The sequence below is a fragment of the Mizuhopecten yessoensis genome, unplaced genomic scaffold (assembly GCF_002113885.1).
Source record: "Mizuhopecten yessoensis strain PY_sf001 unplaced genomic scaffold, ASM211388v2 scaffold10185, whole genome shotgun sequence".
Classification (NCBI taxonomy): domain Eukaryota; kingdom Metazoa; phylum Mollusca; class Bivalvia; order Pectinida; family Pectinidae; genus Mizuhopecten; species Mizuhopecten yessoensis.
Genome location: NW_018408421.1, coordinates 817,035 through 839,041, shown reverse-complemented (window position 1 = coordinate 839,041; position 22,007 = coordinate 817,035). Strand labels below are relative to the sequence as shown.

Genomic DNA, 22,007 nt, shown 5'->3' with positions numbered 1-22,007 from the left:
AATAGAGTAATCGCTAACTCTTGTTCAGAATGCACACAAATAAGAACGGAAGTTGACTAAAAGATAGGCTGTCCCTAAATCTTTTTAAGCGGGCTAGTCATAAAAGGATGAAAGTTAACTTAAGGGATGACTGTCTCTTACTCGTTATTTTTTTCAGTTTGCTTGTCAACAAAGAATATAAGGAAATTAGACGGAAAGCTGTCTCTAAATATATTTTCTGTAATTTAGACAAAAGTGGACGGAAGTAGACTAACGGTATGGCTGTCTGCATCGTTTTCAGCGTGCTTGTCAAAAATGATGACAGTTGATTTAAGGAGAGACTGTCCCTAAAACCTTTCCGGTATACTTAACAAAGAAAAACAGGATGGAAGTAGCTAAAGGAATCCAGTAAACCAGATCGAAGGAAGCCATATCCACTATCCATGAATGTATAACAATTTGCATGAAGTATGTGTATCGATATTTAAAACAAAACAAATCGGTCATCAGTTTTCTGATATCCATGAGTCCGTTAATATGATACCGATGTGTTTGTCCTAACGCATTGTGTTGGTACAGAACGGATTATCAGTATCTGTTATCTCATGGGGTGTTGGCATTCTCAAGGGTAACGTAAATTCACAGGCATCGACATCAATCGATTGAGCCATACAGTTAATACTGTTACATGTCAAGCACTTCGTACCTTTGGGACGGGTGTGGACAGTTATGGTAACGTCACATCGTGGAACAGTGCTGTTTGGTATACTCTGGGAATGGATTGACGCCAGGGAGACGTAGATTTACTTAACATGTACTTATATAGGTATAGGTATACACCCACACTGATAAAAAGTATACCGTAACAGTGATACAGAGTGTACATTTCCATTGATACACAGTATACATTGACATTGATACACAGTATACATTAACACTGATACACAGTATACATTTACACTGATACACGGTATACATTTACACTGATACACAGTATACATTTACACTGATACACAGTGTACATTTACACTGATACACAGTGTACATTTACACTGATACACAGTATACATTAACACTAATATACAGTATACATTTCTACTGATACACGGTATACATTTACACTGATACACAGTATACATTTACACTGATACAGAGTATACATTAACACTGATACACAGTATACATTTACACTGATACACAGTATACATTAACATTAATACACAGTTTACATTTACATTGATACACAATATACATTTACATTGATACGCAGTATACATTTACACTGAAATAAAGAAAAAAATATCATTTACATTGACGCAGTATACATTTTTAGTGTGGCACAGTATACATTAACATTAATACACAGTATACATTAACACTGATATACAGTATACATTTACACTGCTACAAAGTATACATTTACACTGCTACACAGTATACATTTACCCTAGTATACAATATACATTAACACTGCTACACAGTGTACTTTTACCCTAGTATACAATATACATTAACACTGCTACAAAGTATACATTAACACTGCTACACAGTATACATTTACCCTAGTATACAATATTCATTAACACTGCTACAAAGTATACATTTACCCTAGTATACAATATACATTAACACTGCTACAAAGTATACATTTACCCTGGTATACAATATACATTAACACTGCTACACAGTATATATTTACCCTAGTATCCAATATACATTAACATTGCTATTCAGTATACATTTTCCCTAGTATCCAATATACATTAACACTGCTACACAGTATACATTTACCCTAGTATACAATATACATTAACATTGATATTCAGGTGTTATTTAGAGTTATATAATTTATACACTTACATTGATATACAATATTTGCCTGAATTTTATTTATGTATGTATTTATTCACTGTATACTCTTATATTGATACACAGCATCCTTTAATCGGTAAACGAAATAGATAAATAACTGCTTTCTGAGATCATGCTTTTAGTTATTATGTTATGTTGATACACTGCATACTTTCATACTGAAAACTCCTATATGCAGTTTACTCTTAAAAAAGTGTGCTCTATACCTGAAACATTGTAAGCTTTTGATTAATTTTTGCAAACAATATATTGCGTTATATTAGCTTGATTAAAATAATATCTTTCCCACTGTTACATTCCATGTTACTCCTCACTTTGATGACAACTGAAATTGACTCATTGTAACTCTTCACACTCAAATGCAACTCGTTACAAATATCAAAAGTGAAAAAAACTGTTCTTCCTACATTCACTGCATCATAATCCACAAATTCTTCTGGTCAAATGTAGAGGAAGCGACGGAAGAATATAAGGATGTTTTGGTACAAATATACAATATACACGAAGAGGAGTTACAACGAGTCCGTTTATGGTTATTGTCATTGAATAGAGTTGCATTGAGTCAGAAGAGTTACATTGAGTCAGAAGAGTTACATTGAGTCAAAAGAGTTACATTGAGTCAGAAGAGTTACATTGAGTCAGAAGAATTTCACTGAGTCAGAAGAGTTACATTGAGTCAGAAGAATTACATTGAGTCAAAAGAGTAACATTGAGTCAGAAGAGTTACATTGAGTCAAAAAGTTGCATTGAGTCAGAAGAGTTACATTGAGTCAGAAGAGTTACATTGAGTCAGAGGAGCTACATTGAGTCAGAAGAGTTACTCTGAGTCAGAAGAGTTACATTGAGTCAGAAGTGTTACATTGAGTCAGAAGAGTTACATTGAGTCAATTTACGGTTGTCATCAAAGTGAGGAGTAACATGGAATCAGTTAATGGTTGTTACAAAGAGGGGATACAATGAGTCTGCTTATAGTTGTCATGGATAAGAACTACAATGATTTTACTTTCTTTACTTTATGATATTTAAAATGCTTTAACTATTTACGATGTCATGGATTCTAAGTGACCTATATAATTTGCTGGAGTAATTCGGACACACTTTGATGGGTGTCACATGGGTATACCCTACATATACACATGGTTTTTCCTCTGGTGGTTTCTTTTCGCTGTCATCTCAGTTCCTGTAATTGTTTTCATCGTGTTCCATATGTGTCATTGTAATTTGAAATCATACTTCGATTTATTGCTTTATAACACCGTGCCATTTTAGCCAGATAAGAGTCCAACCTTTAAAACAGGTCGGAGCTGAATTCGACGTTGATTAAAAAGACTAACATTCGTTGCAAGTTTTGAAATATTTAATAACATAAGTTTATTAATTACATTAACAGCAGCAAATCAACAATAAGTAAAGTAATAAACAATACAAAACATCATGTCTGAAATAGAGTTGGTGTCTTGTAGTTTTTAACCCCCCCCCCCCCCCCACTACATTTGTTCATAAAATGCACAAATGTTATATTATGCTACACATATATAGAATGTAAAAGAATCACATAACACGTTTTATGATTTGACAAAACTAAAAATAACTAAGAAACAAAGAAACGTACAAAAATAAAATAACAATAATACTACAGATAAAAATAAGGCATACATAGTGTTCGCAGTGGCGTCACTATTTAGTTTCTGTTATATTGTGTCATTATGACAAGATTGTGCGGTTATATTTGATTGTCTTTGTTCTAAACGCAAGGGAAGGAAAATCATAGAAACAGTTTTCAGTGTCATTAAACTGTTTTACGTTAATACCACATTAAGGTCAATTATATAAATCACTTGTATTTTCATAATTATACACAAATTCAAATTCAGAATAAAACAAGCATTAAATCAATTTTAACTTCATTAACATCTAGTCATAGTAATTTAAACATTAACAACAAGTTAACGAAGATTTAACTATCTTTACAAAAATAATGAAATATTTACTTAAATAACATGTAGAGAGATTCAATATTATCACCCATCTCAGGACTCGTGCAAACTCAGCAATTCCAGACATTTTCTCAGAAATGCAATTTTGAAAATTCCATATATGAACCATTAATCTAACCAGGCTTTGGTCTGATGAGTCCAGATACCAATATAACTATCATTACTTACGACTCTGTGACAAAATAGAAAAAAAACTATGGTGGGTTAAATATACAATGAAGTCCTGCGGAGCTGTGCGCTTAAACATCCAAACACACATTTACCTTCATTGAATGGAAGTATCGAGTACAAAACTTAATTGCTTTGACATTTAACTAAAAATCTCCGAATTTGTTATAGTAATAGTGAAAATATCACGGTTCAAGCAAGCTTACTTCATGTTAACATTGGCGTTCACAATGTCAGGTGGATTTGCGCGTTATTTAATTGATGTTATAACTCAAGAAAGAAAATCGAAAAATTAATATGTTAACTTTAATCATATATGGTGAATAACATACCGCTTCTTGCTATGTTTTGAGTCTCTCCTTTGATGGAGTATTTTCAAATATTGTCTGTTTTGAAACAATAATTCGTTAAATACTATTAAATAGTGGAGGGATATGTTTCTTCAAAACACCATAACGGGTCAACAAGGAAAGCAGGATCGAGGGAATTAGCATTAAAAAAACAGTGGATGACAGCATCGAGCCCTTTCTAGATTATAAAATATCAAATAATAATACGACTTTATGTCTTCAACATTTCTTTGTCGCGCACTACAGCTGTAAATTAACTGGTTTATTAATTGTAGCATTATGACTTGTCAGTTCATTTAAAATGATACCTGCAATTACAAATTTCATCAAAACAATAGGCCAGTAAAGGAAAGGGAAAATACACGTGGTATTTTTTCTATATTCTAACTAAGCATTGCAAATAACGAACCTATGCTATCGACATTTCCTAAACAGCATAATGAAGATTTTTATAACTATACAGCCATTGATGAGTTGCTGTAGGAGTAGACATTTTCGCATGTGAAAATGTTCACATTGGAACTCTTTAAAATTAGAATGGTAAGTATTTTTCGCTATGGCAACGGTTCTTAACTGTATTTATCCTATAGCTCATCTATCTGTTGATAACGTTTTAAAACTATTTTTACATTTTCGCGTGTGGATATTTCGCGTGCATTTATATAACGCAGAAACCGCAAGCATTTCCACTTTTACTTAAGCAATCAATGTTTTAGCAAATGTTGTTATGGTCCTATTACACACATTGCTGACGATGTCAAACCTAATAAAATAGGGCTTTATGTAAGTTTGTCAGCAATAGAAATATGTGTTATAGGACAATAACAATATTTGGTAAAATATTCGTTATTTATATTTACAGTTTGATAGAGTAGTTACGCTTTATTTAGTTTTTTCGAACAGTTCTTTGTAAAGCAAATTAAGTCTTGACAACAATGAAATTTGATGACGTCACAATAGAGATTGATAACGTTACAAAAGCAAATGTTGTTATTGTCTCATAACAACAGTTGCCTCCTCAATGCATTGCAATGGAAGGATACAGAGCAAATGTAATTATAGAATATTGTAATACTGAATAGCTTAGTGGAGAAATTTAAGAGCTTTTGCACATTTAATAAACCAACCTCAAAAAGTCTACAACATTTATCACAATACAGCTAACTTTTCATTTACTTAATTGGTTAACAGTATGTAATTTCATCACTAGATACATTCAGGGATTTCTTGTGAATTTTACGACGACATAATGTGTATGCATAACTTGAACTAGATAGATCCCGATAAGTGTATACGTACAATGTAATTCTTTATTCCAATTAACTCATATCAGGATCAACAGTTAAGGCTATATGCTACCTTAAACATTGTATATCAGGTGATTATTAATGGCTTGTTGTACTATGTAACAATAAGTCTTAACGTTATGTCACCAAAGCCTGCGTCCGTGTTCACCTGTCACTTGTGTCTCAAAGCCATGGGAAGCTGCAGATGACCATCAATAACAGATATTTACATGATATTTGCCATTTTAGACCTTCTGGCCCAGGATGCGCAAAGGTTGGGTAATTTTTACCAGAGATTAGTAAAATTGTTGTCAATTAAAAAACAGAATTTTCAAATCAGAATACATCCGAAAAACACATTAATCTAATACGTTTCAACCAGTTTATAGCAGTGAAAAGATATAAGCTTTGCTCGGTTTTGGTGTATTTAATTGACTTTTCCCTAATCACTGGTTTACTATTACCAAGCTATGTCCAACCGGGACCTGATGGCTATCGCTGATAACACTATATCAACCATGTGCTAACTTTGTCGGTCAGTGTTGCTTTACGAAGCTTTAAGATTACACAACACATCAAAACACTGAAGAAATCTCCACAAAATATTACGCAGTTTTGTCGAAAGAGGACATTTATGGAATTTGTCCCCGATGTTATCCCCCTCATGTCTCGGATGGTCTCCATGACGGCATAACAGAAAGGTGCAATTTTACAAAATATACTTATCGATGAAACCACCAGATGACCCAAATTGGCACTTATCATTTGGTAGTACTCTTTGTAAAAGGAGATAAAAAGCTACAAGGAAGCACATATCTTTAATTAATAGTTGACATGGTTACTGCATCAAGGACACCCTCATTTTGAGTTTGTATACGTTCATGTCACAGTGTACCAAGCTCCACTCTTCACATACAATTTACCTCATAAACAAATGTTACTTTCTACACTGTCCTCTTCTCTCGTCAACGGTTTGAACACTTACTACATAGGTAACACAGCGACGTCTTTATAAGCAGTTTACACTCGGCCCTAAATTTAGCATTAAACCCATTATAGATCAAAGGGTTCAGAACGCTACTTAATAAATATGTTCGTAAGAAAAGTTGATACAACACTTTGCCGACGATGGACGCGTTTTGGTATAAGAATACTTTTACATTACTTAGCCTCGTTATGGATATGACAGAGTAAGGCACGAATGATATGATGAACACTAAAGTAACGACAAAAAGCGTTGTGGTTGTTTTCCCGGTTCTGTATCGGCGTCCTGTGACGTAACTTCCGCTTGAGGATGAAAACGTCTGACTAAATGCCGATGGTCTAGGACTGATGGACAACGTGGGACTTCGACTAGGACGTAATGGTTTGGATTGATTCAGAGATTTGGGATTCTCCATAGTATTCCTTCTTAAATTCTCAACACTGTTATATTGTTTGGTATTAAAACTATTGGATCTCCATATAAATTTCCCTTTCTTACATTTACCGTTCTTTATCATTAGATTATCTGCCAGATATAAATCCTCGCACACACTAGAATTTGACATGGCACTCGATCTTCTGACCGGTCCAAATCTATCTAACCCGTTCTTGCCGCTGGATTGATGAGCCATTATATGTCGACCTATGATAAAGTACAGAACCGCTAAAACTGTGTCGTATACTAGATTTGAACATAAAACATACCATGCAAATATAGTTGTATATATTGAGCCTACATACTCATTTGCATATAGACATGTCTTTTGTTCCGGTTTGTATGGATTTGTAAACGTTCCGTATATGAACAGCGCTGGCCACCCAGTAGTGAAGGCAAGAATAACAGCTCCGGCACTTATACATTTTGCTGTTCGAATTTTCATTGGTCGCATTTTCGACCAATAGCAGATCCCCATAAGTCTGTCCCATCCTATACCTACCAGAACCGTAGCGGAAGCGCTGTTCATGGAGAACGTTAAAAATCTCGACACCTTACACAACACTGGATAGTCGAAGTTGTGGAAGTTAGACAGAAGAGCAATCTCCGTTGGAAGCGAAACAAGGTTGTTGATGAGATCAAACACAGCTAGAGCCAGGATGAACACGCGGGACGTTTTCTTGGTCCATTTAAAGTAGTAAATATAGCAGACAAAAAGGTTTCCTGGTACACCAACAACAAATAGAATACAAACATACACCATCACGGGAATCAGGTGGTAGTTATTTATATCCTCGAGCATTGGGAATCCCCGTGACCCATTGCTGACGTTGCCAACAGAATGGGACGACATACTTGAAATGTCAGGATATTCCGAGTACAGAATGGTGACATTTTCCATGTGTTCCATCGATGTTACCATGATGTTTCTTTATGGAGTGTAAAATTCCTTATCACCAACGAACTTTATATGTAATGGTGTTGAATCAAACTAGTCCATGGAAGTCTGAATGGCAAGACGTGTTCCCTTTTTTTAAGGAAAGCGTGTGGCGTTTGATGGCATAACACCTATAACAACTACAAAATGTAGGACCGGATGTTCACTATATATATATACATATATCTTTTCCGAATCATGCAAAAAAGTGATGTTTTCTTTGGACCTGAATATGTTTGACGTGTAAAGCCCACAACACAATACACATTATCTAAACTCCTTCCCAATCATATGGCTGAGAATGGTTCGCTTTGATTTGCGACCGCTAGATAGCACCGTCCAATATTCTAATGCATTACATCACACTCGAATCAATCTGGATTCCGTAAATATCACGATCTCCAATCTGGACCCTTAATGAGTACGGTACCACCGCGTGACATTTATCGATGAATCAGTCTGTCTCGGACGGCACGTGACGATGAAGCTCTCATAGATGCATATATATCCTGAAATAGAAAGAATAAATATGAATAAACCTTATCGATTTATATAGGAAAGAGCATAACTGGGATATTAACAGCCTTTCCGTATACGTTTGGCTGTGATGTATCTGCTTTCTCGGTTTACGTAGTGATACATTATGTTAGAGATCGGCCCCGATAGGTACGAACACGATATATCTCGTTAGGCGAGTTTACTCAGTCTCCGTATCATTACCGTGTAAAGCGCGGCGTTTAGTTAGCTTAGGAGTGTTGCACTGTCATTACTTAATTTTCACAAGTAATTAAATGCCAGGTTATACGTGTTCGCAAGAATTTTAATTTCCGAAATGAAACATAACAAAATGTTACAATGGATTTTAGTTTAAACTGTTTTGAGTGTTTTAATTATTAAGTCAACCTTGCTTTAGCAAGTTAGCTATTGCTGAGATAATTAACGAAAATGGATATTCATAGAATTTTTCAAAATGATTTTAAATACACTAGAGTAATCATTCTACCACACAGATACAACAAAATAGCTGTCACCCGTATTTTTAAAGACGATATTTTAAACGGAAACCGATGTATATTATTGAAGTATTATCGTAGTTCTGACACCCTTCGTTACAAGCAAACGTTTTATAATAGTCCATATTAATATTTGCATATATATGATCATGTGGAAATAACTATCAATATTAATATTAAAGACATACACGGAATAAAATATTATTCATTTTATTTTTAGAATTCTTTTTCCAAAATCTATGGTTTGATGTGTCTTGATATTGAAAACACACAGATTTTTTTTATTCGCAAATACGTTAACATTAGGTCAAGGAAACTAACAATGCTGTTTATACATACTAACTCATCAACAACCCAATCATCTTTAAAGACACCAATTTATCAAATATAACCGTTAGGGATGAAAAAGACATAACCAACTCCATGGTGATAGTTAAAATGGCCATTAATCTGATTGAGTGATTGATCAAGGCCCCGCTAGAACGATGGGTAATATTGATTGGCTTTGCTCATTAACTACGTTCTGTGATAACAACATACACGGACTGCTGCTAAAGACTAGTTAGGCTTATAAAACATACACGGATAGAAAGACTTTTCTTCCTTAATTCGGGAGTAAGTTATGGGCCTCTGCCCGTGTCCAAGTACAGAGAACCACCAAATTTTCCTATTAATAGTCTCGTACGTAGGACCTGCAGAGCAAGATACTTGATGGCTCTATCAAATGTCCAAAGACACATTAGACCATCGGGGTCTGAGCTCTGACCGTTGGTTCATCAAATTGTCACACCTTGATAGTTACTCAGTGGTCCAGCACAAAGAGCCTGCCATAGATGACACCTTGATAGTTACTCAGTTGTCCAGCACAAAGAGCATACCATATTTTTTACATGAAAGTTACAGTTCATAGATCCAACACGGTTGGAGAATTGATAGTTTTTTTCAAATGGCAGGATACATATAAGACCATAAGACCATTAAGATTTGAGCTCTGGCAATCGGTTCATCACGGCGATCCGATACGTGCATCCTCAATACTCCAAGGGTCACGATCACTTTCGCTATCTGCAACCCTGGAACAAGTCATAGAAAGATTGAAGGCTCAGTGTGCCACGAGGATGCGATACGCGAGACTACTTACAATGAGGCCTTAATGGTCTATAAGCCATAAATGTGTCGTAGTAGACAGAACAACCATGGTTTAGGCCTTAACAGTTTCTCAGTGGTCAATTCATAGCGCAACCACAATGGTATAAACATAAATGGTCAAGTACATAGGACCTCTGTACTACTAATAATAATAACAATAATTCGAGGTTCTTTTTTACCGTTTGATCACAATATAGTTTGTAGGTCATCTCAAAGCGGTTCACAAAGTATCATCCGTGGTTAAAGGGTCTTTGCAACAAGCCAATATCTTTCTCAACTCCATGGGGAGCATACAGCCAGTGCTGCCACTTCAGCGCTCACAGCTAGCATTCAACAATTCTAGCACTGCCCAACCACGTACTCATTTACAGCTGAGTAGACTGGAACAAGCGGAGTAAAGTATCTTGCTCAAATATATACAACACAGTGTCGTGCCGTGCCTCGAGCCCGCAACCCTTTGATCACGAGCCCGGTGTCCTACCACTAGACTACCGTACCTCTATGATAACGACCTTTGGGGTTAAGTATTGTTTTTTTGTTACGGGTAATAAAGAACTTGGTTGCACCTAAATAACACCTTAAATTTGAATTGGTTGTGGGTTTCATATATACGTACTTGACTCTCGGGATTAGGGTCCCGGTGGTTATTTCATCGTAGTGTCCCAATAAACATATCTTATTAAGCCAAAGAAATAAACAAAAAAAAAGTGTATCGACTCATAATATTATCAGGTTTGGGAGCTGACAGTTACACATGTCTCAGCCCGCAAACATACCATGGTTTAGACTTTGATTGAAAATGGAAACAAATATAAAGAGCCATCAAATTTTATTTGGCGTTTGAAAGAAATTTGAGTCTTCATTTATTGTGGTTATTATGTATACTGTCGATAGTCGATAGCGTGGAGTAACGTATTGTTGTTTAAGGTAAATATTAAATCCGTGTTATCGTCACAATCAATTCAATACATGCTTTATGAGTTGATATTGCAAAAGTATATATTTGTATACAATTAGTACATCATGACGCATCCTTGCTGTACAAGTAGTTTGAATTTAGGTCTCAATACCATCATGCTTTTGATACTACATTTATAGTCCAAAGCACATACATCCTTTCATTTAAATGCAAATAGATATTATAATAGATAAATAATCACCATTCCAAGTTCTCTTTTAGTAGATGTATTATATTATGACTACATGTAACATTAGCATGGGTTAACAAGTCGCGAATATGTCCTTCTCGAACCGCCCGGGTCTGTGTGATGTTTCTATCAGCAAACTGTAATTTTACAAACATAGGGAGAAGTTATGTCCATGGTGACATCATCAGTCAGCTCGATTGACATTCATATTTAGCATTACTTGTCATTGCCATTATATCGCTACCGAATTCAAATGGCATTCACATAAGCTATGGTTGCCGTGACCAAATAGTGACATTATCAATATTATGACGTCATCATTGTACATGTAACAATGATAAAACTACACCCCCATCGAAGATGACTGTTCTATTAATTAAACAAGCACAAACAATATGTACACTTGTGTTATTCAAATGCTGAATCGTATAAGTATTAATAATAGTATATACAGGTAATGAACTGCTTTTATTTGGCATTCATCTACAGAACGAATGCCAACTGAAATAATAATGCTTAAATCAAACATATAACAAATAACAGCGAAAACAAACAACTGTCTTAGAACAAAGAAAATTACTCTTCCCTGATATGTACTTTTAAAATACTAAAAACACAAAACGCAATTATGTTGAATTTATATTGCATAAGACGGGCTTATGACTGTTTAACATGTCAATCACCACCTGACACGAAGTGAAGTTCTTTCATCTAAGCATTTGTATTGGCTAAATCAAAGCTAGGTTTTTGTTAAATACGTAGACAAATTAAGATTCACATGGATGAAACAAAAGTTTTCGACACAAAAGTATCAAATCCAAACCCAATGTCAAACCCAAACAAGAGCAGCAACAGGGGAGACATCTTGATTGACTCTAACAACATAAACGAGGCGAATCCAGGAATTCCGGAAGGGTATGCGTTCTCTGCGCCAAAAGTTGCATCCATAATATATTCAACCAATTACAGTGTCGGTTATCAACCATCTAAGACACAGTCATCAGTCTATTTTCCTGATAAACAGACATTTCATTAAATGAGGTATGTAAACAGTAAATACTCTTTGCCGTGATTTAAGCCTGGTACTTCAATATTCCCATTTAGGACCATAATTAATATTATTTATTATTCAAGAACATAACGATGTTATCATTTCATTAATTGTATAATCATACTAAATAAAACTTTCTCACAACCAAAGAATACTTACCGTTATATAGCCCTCCTTACAGAACTTCTATAGAAAACTTGTCATACACATCCTTCCAATATATACAAGCCTGCACATAACAACTGACTCCAATAGCCAATACTTGATAGAAATATCCATCATCCTGCACGCCATATCGGAAACATTCTGACTGGGACGGAGCTAAGTGCACTCTGACTTTATAAACAGCGATTATATTGTTAGCTGATGAATTGCACAGCACCGATAGATGTGCATTCCCCGCGTACTCATTATAACCCACTTTACACTAGTGGGCCGTTCAGGTAGGTGTTGTTCGCGAACAGTTGTCAGTGGTACCAAGGTAGTGATCCGGCCATATGGTTTGATTACCGCATCCATTTAACAAATTATTGCTCGATAGAAAAATTAGTCGTTATTCAAGGATAATTAGGTACCTAGTTTGAAAGTCACAGTTTATTGATAAATTATCATTAAACATAAACGTTTCTATTATATTAAATAATTAACATTTTAATGATTTATAACAAGGTATTATCCAAAACACATGAACACTTTATATTTTATATTAGTTATTAGTTCAAACATATAGTTTCACTTAAAATGAAAGTGCAGACTCGATTCGTGAAATGAGTTGGCGATAGACGTCATTATGTGGGATGCCATTTGCTCACATGTTTACACATTAATGCACTGACAGGCAATGCGTCATATACTGCGACCGAAGTTGATTTCCCTGGGGAAATGGTACAGCGACGGTGATACTTCCTCTGATTTACCTAATCACTATCAGTATTACTGTAACCATCATCGAATTGCCTTGAACCAAGTTGTCATTCGTTTACTAATGATACATTATGTAAGATACTTACACCGCCTTGAACCAAGTTGTCATTCCATTGCTAATGACATATTTAAGATTTAATTATTCGAAAAACGTGTGTATTGGTGAGAAAATGTTCAATTCATATCATCCGGGAGTGATCAGGATTCATGCCATGCTAATCTTGTTCTCAAGTCTCTTTAAAAATACTTTCAAAACTATCAAAAAAACAGTTATCTGCATTTATAAGCAGTTATAATGCCCTATATGTTATGCTTGTGTGTTTAAGCCGTGTTATATTTTTTGCTTGTGTGTTGACGCTGTGATATTTTTTGCTTGTGTGTTGACGCTGTGGTATTTTTTGCTTGTGTGTTGACGCTGTGGTATATTGTGTCCGTATGGAGACTCTGAAGCATACTCTGAGCTGTTGACGGCGTGTATATGGCTCAAGGACTATCGAAGCTTTCGCATATCTGTTTCCTTTCTGCTGATGCTTTGTTATATTCTGTCAACATGTATTGACTTTGCTATATAAATGATTTCCCGTGTTTTACTTCGTTCGTGAGGGGAAAAAAAAGATTTTCGGTTTAAGTACAGTAAAGCCGGCATGATTCTTTAAATATAGAGTTAGGAACACTTTACATGTAACAGATGTCACGGTAGTCTAGCCCCTCCCCCGCACGTTGCTTGTATTCAATATAATGGTACATAGAATTATAGAAACACATTAAGTCGATAAAATAACATGCATGTTATGCAAGATCAAAAGGGGAAGAACAGCATTAAAGGAGAGGCATCGGTGTAACGTCACGCGCAAAACAATTCTTTACTAACTGCACCAAGTTATTTGTACCTAAAATGGGATCAAGGGTCATCCAGTACAAGGTGCGGGGTCAACTAAAATTACGTCCATGGTTGGTATGATGTTTGGTATGATGGTTGTGTCTTGTGTCATCTAAAGTAAAGTCCATGGTTGGTCACATAATGCAATAATGTGGAGTTAAGGGACATTATATACATATATCTTACAATGTTTATGTATCTGGTAGAAAAAAAACCATTATCTAGCTTGTCAGCGAAATTTGAGACATACAATCTCACTGGTTGTGCTACATAATCTTTTAAACAATCTATGCGTACCTACAGAGAATGTTATGAAAGCTTTAATAAGTTATGAGAAAGGATACAATTTAAAGTGAATTAATTCAAGCAAATGTTGAAATAAGTATAAAACATAAATTAGTTCAAGTTAACGCCTCAATAATTACGAAAATATAGATAAATTCAAGTGAGAGATGTCAAGTAAGCCATATAACAAGAGGCAAAACTTAATGAATCAAAATTAATAAAAGATAAATTCATGTCGAAGCTATATAACATAAGTAAAAAATTGTTAACGAATCAAAGTAAACGTTAAGCAAGGAAATATGAATGAACTCCAATTAACATTGTTATAAGTAATAAAGTATTAATTCAAGTAAAGCTATGATAGTACGAAAGTACGAATCAATTAAAATAAGCCCTGAAATAAGTAAGAAAACATGAATGAGTGCAAGTCTACGCTGGAACAAGTAACAAAACATGGTCAAATTAAACTGAATTAAATCACGTAAACGCTGTACTTAGTATGAAAGTATGAATCAATTATTCTATTAATCAATCAGGGTTCCATAATAGGTCCCCTGATGTTTCTTATTTTTATCAATGATTTACCTCTTGGGCTAAAATCAGGTACAGATATGTATGCTGATGACTCGACTCTGAGTGCATCTGGAAGTTCTATTTCTATTGTACAGGATGAGTTACAAGCTGATCTGATTAAAGTCCAAGACTGGTGTAATGAGAATAAAATGATTCTAAATAGGAATAAAACGAAATGTATGGTTATTGCCACAAAACAGAAACTTAACAGAATAGATGATGCTCTAAGCCTAATATTAGATCAGGAATGTATTGAACAAGTAAAGAGTGAAAAACTCCTTGGTGTAAAAATTGACAACAGTTTATCTTGGTTAGATCACATAGCATCTGTTGTTTCAAAGATTAACAGTGGTTTGGGTTTACTTCGACGCATCCGTCAATATTTACCACTTTCAGCTAGACTTAAATTTTTTCACGCATGTATTTTTCCCCACTTCATGTACAGTAGCACAGTATGGAGCGGATGCTCTTTAAATCTTCTACANTTAGATACAGCTTTGATTTGTTTTATTTTCGCTATATTAGCGTGTATTCTGTCAATTTTTAGCTTTTGCTACATTAGCATATATGTAAATTAGACAATTTGTCTTTTAATGAAAACCATAATGGGTTAAGCACGGAATATATTTCGTGCTTCTGTGATAATTTTATTGTAATTGTATTGAACGACCGTTTAAATTATGAAATAACTGTGATATGAATTGCTGTTTTAGTAGACCAACAATTATTTTATGTACATTTATTTGATGTGATACTACTTTGTCTTTTAACTAACCAATTTTACTAACAGAGGACCCTGTGGAAGATTAGCTTTGCTAAACAGGTTTTGTATCCTCAATAAATAAAGTTTATTATTATTATTATTATTATTAATTAAAATAAGCTCTGAAATAAGTAAGAAAACATGAATGAGTGCAAGTCTACGCTGGAACAAGCAACAAAACATGGTCAAATTAAACTGAATTAAATCAAGTAAACGCTGTACTTAGTATGAAAGTATGAATCAATTAAAATAAGCTCTGAAATAAGTAAGAAAACATGAATGAGTGCAAGTCTACGCTGGAACAAGTAACAAAACATGGTCAAATTAAACTGAATTAAATCAAGTAAACGCTGTACTTAGTATGAAAGTATGAATCAATTAAAATAAGCTCTGAAATAAGTAAGAAAACATGAATGAGTGCAAGTCTACGCTGGAACAAGTAACAAAACATGGTCAAATTAAACTGAATTAAATCAAGTAAACGCTGTACTTAGTATGAAAGTATGAATCAATTAAAATAAGCTCTGAAATAAGTAAGAAAACATGAATGAGTGCAAGTCTACGCTGGAACAAGTAACAAAACATGGTCAAATTAAACTGAATTAAATCAAGTAAACGCTGTACTTAGTATGAAAGTATGAATCAATTAAAATAAGCTCTGAAATAAGTAAGAAAACATGAATGAGTGCAAGTCTACGCTGGAACAGGTAACAAAACGTAGATGAATTAAACTGAATTAAATCAAGTAAACGCTGTACTTAGTATGAAAGTATGATTCAATTAAAATAAGCCCTAAAATAAGTAAGAAAACATGAACGCTGTACTTAGTATGAAAGTATAATCAATTAAAATAAGCTGTGAAATAGGTAAGAAAACATGAATGAGTGCAAGTCTACGCTGGAACAAGTAACAAAACATGGTCTAATTAAACTGAATTAAATCAAGTAAACGCTGTATTTAGTACGAAGGTTTGAATGCATTTAGTAAATATTTCAATACGTAGGAACGAATTTAGGATTTTAAGTAAGCCCTGTATGTAGTAGGAAAGCATGACCGGAAACAAGTACAAGTACCTGGTATAGAAGGAAGGAGTTCGACGTGTTTCAAAACGATAACCCACCTTTCTTACCATGATAATGATGTTATATCACCGTACTATCCACATATTTCATATAACATATCATTATACACTTACTACTACAGCTTCGAACACGTAAATGAAATTACAAATCGATTTCTATAAACTGAGTGTATTACATCTTCCCTTGTCTAGGACATTATAGGTGAGTTATAGTGCATGTTGTCACGTTTCTTACGAAACGTAGTAGGAAAATATTTACTTCGCATATATCCAGAATATATCTGTTGTAATTTTATAGGTGTATACTGTTTTAGCATGTGTAAATTGGCAATCAGCCTCTAAAAGATCGCCATTAGCCACTCAAAGGTCCGTGTTTGTTGTCAGAGGCACAACGTACAAGACGTGGCCATGTACTAACGTCTATGTACCCCACGCGATAACTGTGTCTGTTGTTTTTATCATCTGTGACTTTGTAGTTAAAGTGCTTTAACACGAAAACGTGTCGGTAACGCTTTGTGTGGAACAGAAATCATAACTTAACAGAAAACCTGCAGGAATAATAGGTAAACCTTATATATGTCCTGCACTTAAGAACATTTGCATAAAAACTGTGTAAGTGGTATGCATGTGGCACGAGGTCAAGTTATATGATCTTAAGATAAAAGTTTTGAACTTATTTGATTAAAACAAAATATAGCAGTTTAAAATCGACATAATGAGGTGAATCCAAAAATTACAAAGTTTTTTGCTGCCAGGCAAAATTCACAGTCAGTGTTAGTTATAACCCTTAGCTAATTAATGCACATGCACTGCCCGTGTGCTTATAGTTACTGCCTGTGATAGGAACAAAAGAAAACAAATGTTTCACCAGTTGAATTTTCTTTGTGGCAAACATCTATATTTATATTACAAAAACTCGTTGGTGTAGACTGAGATATTAAGAAAGGTTAAATTCGTTTTTATCTCATTCTTTTTTCAAAAACGTTATACAAGTTTGACATAAACAAATGTAATTTCTCCCCGAACGATACTTTACAAGTGTAATGTGTTTTTAAAAAATGCTTCCAGAGATGTGTCTTTCAGAAACCCAGTATTTAAGGTGCTTGAGTTTGCAAACCACCATCTAACAGTATACAAACACACTCTGGCTGCTTATAGACAGTTCATTGTATCTATCACCTATCTCATTATAACAAAATATCTTCTCAGGAAGTCTATACAAGCTAGCACTTCCCAAACATTTCTATCTTTTGATGTCTCTGCATAAAAAACAACTTGTTTACTCGTATCTCCTAAACATTAGTTTCGTTAATACACTGTCCAAATCTGTTAAAAAGATTTGTTCACAGGTAGATGATTATGAAACACTTTAGATGATCATTACGCTAGTATATGATAAAGAGAGGAATATGTAACGGCATCCGTATATACAGCACCTAGCCTTGGTGTCTACCAAGTCTCTAATACATTAAACAGTTCACTCGCATATTACAGGATCATTGCAGTCTCTTTGAATCCAACACTTCGTTAAGTAGTTCCGCAATACGACGGCAAATAGATTAAAAAGATAAAAGATAATCAATCCACAAAGACAAAATCGATTTCAGAATTAGTACAGAAAGAATAACGGAAACACAAAAACATCAGGAATCTAAATTTAAAACAAACAGGCAACCGGTTATCCGGAAGTATTGATAATACAAATATCATCATTCTGTAGGTGTCCTGTTGCCTGTTTAATACCAATGTTTTGCCCTTTTTAGTGATACAGTACAATTTCACATCTCATAAAGTTTTGCTTTATCGACATTTTTTTATAGGGTTTTATGTTTATACGATAAAATGTAATATGCAACCGAAATTAAAATGACGTTCTACTCAGCGATTATCAAAATAGGTGCAAACAATGGCACAATAAAGGGTGTTGTGTATGTTTTTCCTGGCGGCTTATATAATTAAATAATTTTAAAAACATATTCCCTAATGGGACAAGGCCTTATAAATATTAATCCTCCAGCAGTTTTCAATAAGTTATTATATACCAATGGGTATCAAATATACATGCATGTTTGGATTAACGTCCCCGTGGCTAAGTCTGCTGACAGTAATAACGGTAGTATGATAAGGCAAGACCACGAATTGCTTTTTTATAACAACGCCCATACAGCCGACTGCATTGATCTCAATCCCAGATTAAGTTCTGCAACCTTGCATGGTTTCTCCGATTACGTCTGAAACAGCTATAACAGTCGATTAGATTGAATTGATCTGAAGAAAGTTATTAAATATTTTGATGCGTTGTTTTGTCGTTGTGCCACACTTGTACAGATGAACGGTATACACAGAACAGTTGATTGAACCTTTAAATGATTGGTAATAGAAGCAGTAGGCCAAAACTGGATAACAGTTGTTTTTTCCTCCTAGGATTCATCGTGGAGAGGTAAATTTACCCAGAGAGATCATAACATCAGCATTAATGTAAGTTTACCACGTCGAAGCAAAATATCCTTAAACCAAATTGATTGTTCATGTATTGAAATGCATTAAAAGCGTTTTTCTCGATTCCACCGTAAAAAAACAGTAGCAGGCATATCAGGCATTTACAACCTTTTAGCATAAACAGCTCGGAAGGAGCAGGTTGTGTAAACAGATCGCTCTGTTGATAGGAAAAACATGGTTTTACACTGCAAGAGTACAGATAACATTCACAAGTACAAATGTAATAGACAATTTTGTCTCAATACAGCGACAAGACACTAAAAAATACAAAATTGAAAAAAAGATCAACCTGATATTGTACACATTGATACATAAGGGGAATAGTTTTTCCTAACACAAACAGATATGAACCACTGAAGGCTATTACCACTCGTCATGTATAAAGGACCTATCGATATCACTGCCTAACTTTTGATGTCATCTTTATCATGACGTCATAACGTTTTACATTTTTTGTTTTATTTATATGTAATCCGTGTTTACCATCTTAACTACGTCCGTCGTAAAGTCAAAGAATACCGTATATTGGGTAGTTTTTGGAACAGATTTTCGTAAACGGATGCTGTATTCAATGGGGTATTTAAAGAGCTGTTAATTTTCTAGAAAGTACATAGATTAACCTGCAATAAAATCAGACACCCGGTTACATTGAAATCCATAAAAAGGACGAAGTTATATTTAAAAAAATGAAAATACAGATTACATATTAACCTAGCTGTATAAAGAAAACATATTAACCTGGCTGTATAAAGACTATATATTAACCTAGCTGTATAAAGACTACATATTAACCTCGCTGTATAAAGACTATATATTAACCTAGCTGTATAAAGATCGTATGTTATCTTGTGTATAAATAATAAATATTAAGCTATATGCGCTTATATGGATACACATTATGCATTATCTTAAATATATTTGTATTTTAAAAAAAAGAGCGAAGATAAAGATGCATTTAAATTAAAGCTGTATACAGAATATCTATTATTTTAGCTATATACAGAATATCTATTATCTTAGCTATATACAGAATATATTATATTAGCTGTATATAGAATATATATTATCTTAGCTATATACAGAATTAATGTTATCTTAGCTATATACAAAATATATGTTATCTTAGCTTTATACAGAATATATATTATCGTAGGTATATACAGAATACATTATCTTAGCTGTATATAGAATATATATTATCTTAGCTATATACAGAATATATGTTATCTTAGCTATATACAAAATATATGTTATCTTAGCTTTATACAGAATATATATTATCGTAGGTATATACAAAATACATATTATCACAGCTGTATACAGAATATATATCATCTTAGCTGTATACAGAATATAAATTATCTTAGCTGTATACAGAATATATATCATCTTAACTGTAAACAGATCATATCTTATCTTAGCTGTATGCATGATATATATCGTCGTAGCTGTATACAGAATATATATTATCTTAGCTGTAAACAGATCATAATTATGTTATCTTAGATGTAAACAGATCATTTACTATCTTAGATGTATAAAGATTAGATATTTTCTTAGTGATATGCTAGGTTCATCGGTTTTATGAGAGAAACGAGCCTTATTTGACTCAAATGACTTATTTGGGTCATCAATATAATAAAGAAGATTTTTTTTTTTGTGTTGATATTTTATTTTAACTCAGCAAGAAATACGACAGACGTCATTATGCTCGAAAAATATTAGCTAAATTAAGTTCGAAACTTAAACGGCTCATACTTTGCATTAACGCTGTTCCTATTCAAGCGCTAAGGTTTATTTCTAATAGCAGTCAAATATAAATATCAGCTTCTCTATTAACAACAAAACGATGTCTGGATTTATGCTATATCCTGTCTGTCTGTCTCCCAGTCTCTCTGACTTTCCGTCTCTCTGCCCCTCCTCTCCAGTCTATCTCACTCTTTCTCTGTGTTTATTAATTAAACTGGCGATTTTTGTGTTCAGAAATAAAAACAAAAATGTATTCCGAAAATCCAACTTCAAAGACTGCTACCCCTAGCAACTCCTCAACAATGAAGGCGCGTGTTGTTTGCATGTTGAACCCATTATATATCACACATGCCCATGCTCTCTAGATAAGTGCGATGACAACAGCGATACCGATTGATCGACCTTAATTAATTTCACAAAACTTTACTCACGTCAAAGTTGAAGGGATGCAAAACGAGTTGGACCCCTTCAATGTAGCCTATATGTTTGATTCACTGTGACAAGGCATGCTTTACCTTTTGTTGGTCCATAATAGTCAAGGTCTTAACATAAAAATAGATTTTATTGGAGAAAATATCGTCTGTACAGGAAACAGAGCAAGACTATTATTTGAGTTTTGTTATATGACACATACCGCAACAAAACATACAGAAGCCACATAATGACGTCATTAATACTTTTTGTCAATGAGACATGAAGCAGTGACCTTGCTGCGAGTTGTAATTGTTTCAGTAATCGTTTATACACTATAATATAAAAGTGTAAAAAGTGTCACAAGTATAATAGTTACAGTGGGTGGTATTATAATAAAAAGTGTAACATGTATAATAGTTACAGTAGGTGGTATTATAATAAAAAGTGTAACATGTATAATAGTTACAGT

At 34.0% G+C, this 22,007-nt stretch overlaps 1 protein-coding gene across 2 annotated transcripts in view; it reads right to left on the bottom strand.

The window, feature by feature from the left end:
- Positions 1-5,288: 5,288 nt before the first annotated feature.
- Positions 5,289-22,007, bottom strand: part of LOC110459688 — a 60,219-nt gene continuing 43,500 nt past the window's right edge. For both annotated transcript variants that reach the window (XM_021512058.1, XM_021512057.1), the window contains exon 2: positions 5,289-8,518. In XM_021512058.1, coding sequence (XP_021367733.1) covers positions 6,618-7,994 — 1,377 coding nt within the window. In that variant the 5' untranslated portion in view covers positions 7,995-8,518 and the 3' untranslated portion in view covers positions 5,289-6,617. The remainder of the gene's footprint in view (positions 8,519-22,007) is intronic.